Below are 4685 nucleotides of genomic sequence, written 5' to 3'. Positions count from 1 at the left end.
TTCTCCATCAGACTATGGACCCATTTCCATAGTTTCAGATTGCATAAATCGTTCGCCTTTTACTAAAGAACCAATTTCTGTATTTTCTAAGTCCCATTCGGTTTCCTCTGTTGCAAGTCCCTTAATTTCCCCTTCTACCACCATTTTCTAATCTTTACTCCTTCTCTTTCCTTAGCCGTTTTTACTTTCAAAATTGGAGATAACTGTAGGGGAGCATTTTGGGGGTCATCACCATTTATATCCAGATATACGTGTACTCACAATACTGTTGCTGTTGAATTGTAAAAAAAAAAAGAAATTCTGAAATGGGTGGTCATGACTAATGCAGAACATGACAGCCATGTTCTGCTCCATTTCCTGCTTCTGTATCGAGACAAATCACTCTCACCACCGCAAACTGCTGTCCATGGGGTGGCCGAAAAAAGTCTCTTGCTGCCCAAGCTCCCTCTGAGAGCTTGGGTGAGTCCCCGCAGGGTCTCACGGACCAGGGAACTCCAAGAAAAAGCAAAAAAGGACGAGTGGGCTCAGGAGCCGTTAACCCGGAAGTTCTCAGCACTTTATTATTGTTGATAATGGTTGTTTTTATGTGTGATTTTATTGTTTTACTGGCACATGCTGCCCTTATTTGTAAGCCGCCCTGAGCCCGTTCGCAGGGAGGGTGGGATATAAATGTAATGATAAATAAAAAGAACACCTCTGACAGAACTACTGCTTGCCCAAGGTCATCTAGCAGGTGCAAGTGGAGGAGTGGGGAATCAAACCTGGTTCTCCCAGATTAGAGTCCACGCACTTAACCACTACACCAAACTGGCTTCAAACTGGTTTCGTTCTCTGTCTTCCTCAGGCAGCTTTTTTTCTCTTTAGGTGCTGCCAGCTGAGAAGTTGGACAGCTACTTCCGCCCCATTATTAGTGGTTCACAGGAAACAGAGAGTGAGTATAAATGGGCAATTTTCTCAGTGGAGGGTGGTAAGCAGTGGGGTACAACAGGGATCAGTACTGGGTCCGATGCTTTTTAACTTGTTTATTAATGATTTGGAGTTGGGAGTAAGCAGTGAAGTGGTTAAATTTGCGGATGACACGAAGTTGTTCAGGGTGGTGAGAACCAGGGAGGATTGTGAGACACTCCAAAGGGATCTGTCGAGGATGGGCGAGTGGGAATCAATGTGGCAAATGGGGTTCAGTGTGGCCAAGTGCAAAGTGATGCACATTGGAGCCAAAAATCCTAACTATAAATACATGTTGATGGGGTCTGAACTGACAGAGACTGACCCAAGAGTTGTAGTAGACAACTCAATGAGACAGGGTGCTATGGCAATTAAAAAGGCCAACGCTATGCTGGGGATTATTAGGAAGGGAATTGAAAACAAATCAGCCAGTATCATAATGCTCCTGTATAAATCGATGGTGCAACCTCATTTGGAGTACTGTGTACAGTTTTGGTCACCACACCTCAAAAAAGATATTATAGCATTGGAAAAAGTGCAGAAAAGGGCAACTAGAATGATAAAAGTGTTGGAACACTTTCCCTATGAAGAAACGTTAAAATGCTTGGGGCTCTTTAGCTTGGAGAAATGACAGCTGAGGGGTGACATGATCAAGGTTTATAAGATTATGCATGGGATAGAGCAGGTAGAGAAAGAAGTACTTTTCTCTCTTTCTCACAATACAAGAACTTGTGGGCACTCAATGAAATTGCTGAGCAGTCAGGTTAGAACAGATAAAAGGAAGTACTTCTTCACCCAAAGAGTGATTAACACATGGAATTCACTGCCACAGGAGGTGGTGGCGGCTATAAGCATGGATGGCTTCAAGAGGGAATTAGATAAACATATGGAGCAGAGGTCCACCAGTGGCTATTAGCCACAAGGTATAGATAGGAACTCTGGGGCAAGTGATGCACTGTATTTTGGTGCTGGGGGGGAACAGTGGGGAGGGGTTCTAGTGCCCTGGCCCCACTGCTGGGCCTCCTGATGGCAACTGGTATTTTTGGCCACTGTGTGACAGAGTGTTGGACTGGATGGGTCATTGACCTGATACAACAGTAGCTTCTCTCAGGGCTATTTTTGGGCAGGAACGCACAGGAACGGAGTTCCGGCTGGCTCCCAAGTTGTCCACGCCCAGCAGGAACTCATTAGCATAATAGGCCACACCCAACAGCAGAAACTCATTCAGATTGGCTGCAATTAGGGGTGTGTGGCCTAACATGCAAAAAGCCCTGGGTTTTGACAACAAACAAGGTAAAGAGAATAAGAAGCAAAAGGTGGGTGTGGCTGGATGACCACACTTCTTGTAACGTGGGGGTGTGGCCTAATATGCAAATGAGCTGTACTGTCAGGGGTGTGGCCTAATTGCTAATGAGTTCCTGCTGTTGGGTATGGCCTATTATGCTAATGAGTTCCTGCCGGGTTCTCTTATGTTCTTACATTTTAAAAACAATAAAATATTATTCTCTTTCCCATCTAAAATATCACTTGTTTTGCAGATCATACAGGATGTGGCTATGGATCATTATGCTGGTTATACAAGAAACTGCGAATCTGGGAGAAGCCCAAACCCAAATGAATCCTGAACAATTTATGAATGTGGTACTTGAGCTTAGACAAAAATAATCACTTTAGCTGACATGCTTTCTACCTCGCTTTCTTTCCCTCAAACAACTCCTCAAGAAACCAAACTATACTCACAGGATTGTCATTTTATCATCTATCCTGAATTACTAGCTCTCAGAGGCAATCTTGCAGTTTCCACCAAGAGTTGATTTTTGCTCAACATTTTCTTTTTGTATCCACAGAGTGAGAAAATCCAGTACTGGGGATATCCTTGTGAAGAATATGAAGTACTCACATATGATGGGTACTATCTGAGCCTCAGCAGAATTCCAGGAGGTAAAAGAAAATGGGAATGTATGGGGATATACTTTTATTTAGACAAAAAAATATTATGTGAAGTTCTGCTTTTAACACCGCCTTCGTAAGGAAGCATAAAGACAGTGCTGTTTATATGTGTAGTTTTTTTAATGAATGCAAGAATAGCACAAATACATAAACACACAAAATACATAAGCACACAAACAGCCAAAGGCTGTTACAATCTGAATAATTAAGCAATCTGACACATAAAATATAAGTATAAATATCAGCATTAAAATTATGTAACCAAAGGTGGTGGTTGTTGTTCAGTCGCACAGTCAAGTCCGACTCTTTGCGACCCCATGGACCAGATCCCGCCAGGCCTTCCTGTCTTCCGCCGTCCTCTGAAGTTTGCTCAATTTCATGTTCGTTGCATCTATGACACTGTCTAACCAGAACTACCATCTCCCTTGATCTGGGCACAATGCTTCTGTTAATGCATCCTAAGATTGCATTAGCTTTCTTCACAGCCACATCACACTGCAGGCTCATGTTTAGCTTGTGATCAACCAGAACACCTAGATCACTTTCACATGTGCTTGTTATTTAGGTATGAGAAAAACTGCACATGCAGGACTTCAGCTTTTATAATTCCCTATTAAATGGAGTGGTTTAATGACTATCACAGTCTTCAGCTTGCCACCTTCTGGGTGGCTTCTCACTAAGGTGGCTCACCTGGTGCTGTTGAGGACCCATGCTTTCTCTATGGTTACTCCCATTTCATGTAACAGGCTCCTTGAAAATGGCCATTTGGAAAACTGATGGAAGGTTCCGGGCTTTGGTGTTTTAAAGATGGCCACGTCTTCTCACAGCTCTGAGAGACGTGTGCCATGAATTGGAGGATAGGAGGGGGCGCAATCTCTTGCGCTCCCCATGGAGCCCTTATGAAATGGGCTCCTAGCCAGGGGGCTTCTGGAGAGCCCTTCCTTCAGCCGATACAGGGGGGCTACTCTCTGCCCCGAAGGTCCTGACCTGATTCCCAGTATTGGACTCAAAGCGCACACCAGAACAAGCATATGGAGGTTTGGTGATTTAACGCTGCCCAGCGAGATCCCAGGGAGACCTGCTGGATCGTCCCAAAGACTGATGAGTGAGTTAAAGTTGAAGCGAGACATCGAAGCCCTGATGCAAAGCCCCCCCAATACAAGTGGGAGGGGGGAGGGGACGCCTTACCCCCTAAACGATCTAATGAAGTGGAAACACGATGGGGGGGACTGAGCATGCAGTGGCATGAATTATAACAGAAAGACTACAGCAGAGAACTTTTTCAAAAATAAGCGTTTACAGACCTTTGAGATTTTGGCAACTTTGTTCGGTAAATGTAACCCCCCCCCCCAAGATGGCAATCGGAGACTTTGAGGAAGGCGGGATCCAAGCTTCCTTCAGGAAGAAGGAGATCGGAGGGTTAGGTCAGGTGACCTAATCATAAACTCTTCCTACAGCTCAAAATCATCCGCCCTCTGCTGGCTAAAGCGGTGTACTGGATGGAACCGGCTCTAAAGGTGTCTGTATTTTTAAAGGGACAGTGTCTACACCAAGAAGAAGCGAATCTTTGATCACAGGGGAAATTAAGACTGTATGGAGACTCAAAAGCAGGCAGACTAAAAAGCGATTTTGGAGCAAAGGGTTTGGCCACCCTTACTTCATAAAATCTGCCTACAAAGTGAACGGTCGGATTCTCCAACTAGCATGTGCTGGAAGCAAAAAAAGGAAGGACCTCTATGATCTAAGATAAGCAAGAAAGCAAATTAAAATCCTGAAGAAAGCGGTATTAA

General features: G+C 44.4%; 1 protein-coding gene across 1 annotated transcript in view; it reads left to right on the top strand.

Moving 5' to 3' along the window:
- Positions 1-2559: 2559 nt before the first annotated feature.
- Positions 2560-4685, top strand: part of LOC107109844 (lipase member M-like) — a 36891-nt gene continuing 34765 nt past the window's right edge. The window contains exons 1-3 of the mRNA XM_015410553.1: positions 2560-2586; positions 2793-2904; positions 4531-4536. Coding sequence (XP_015266039.1) covers positions 2560-2586; positions 2793-2904; positions 4531-4536 — 145 coding nt within the window. The remainder of the gene's footprint in view (positions 2587-2792; positions 2905-4530; positions 4537-4685) is intronic.

Source organism: Gekko japonicus, unplaced genomic scaffold (assembly GCF_001447785.1).
Source record: "Gekko japonicus isolate JY-2015 unplaced genomic scaffold, Gekko_japonicus_V1.1 scaffold3338, whole genome shotgun sequence".
NCBI classification, from domain to species: domain Eukaryota; kingdom Metazoa; phylum Chordata; class Lepidosauria; order Squamata; family Gekkonidae; genus Gekko; species Gekko japonicus.
The sequence above is the reverse complement of the archived record's forward strand: the minus strand, read 5'-3'. Positions and strand labels throughout refer to the sequence as shown.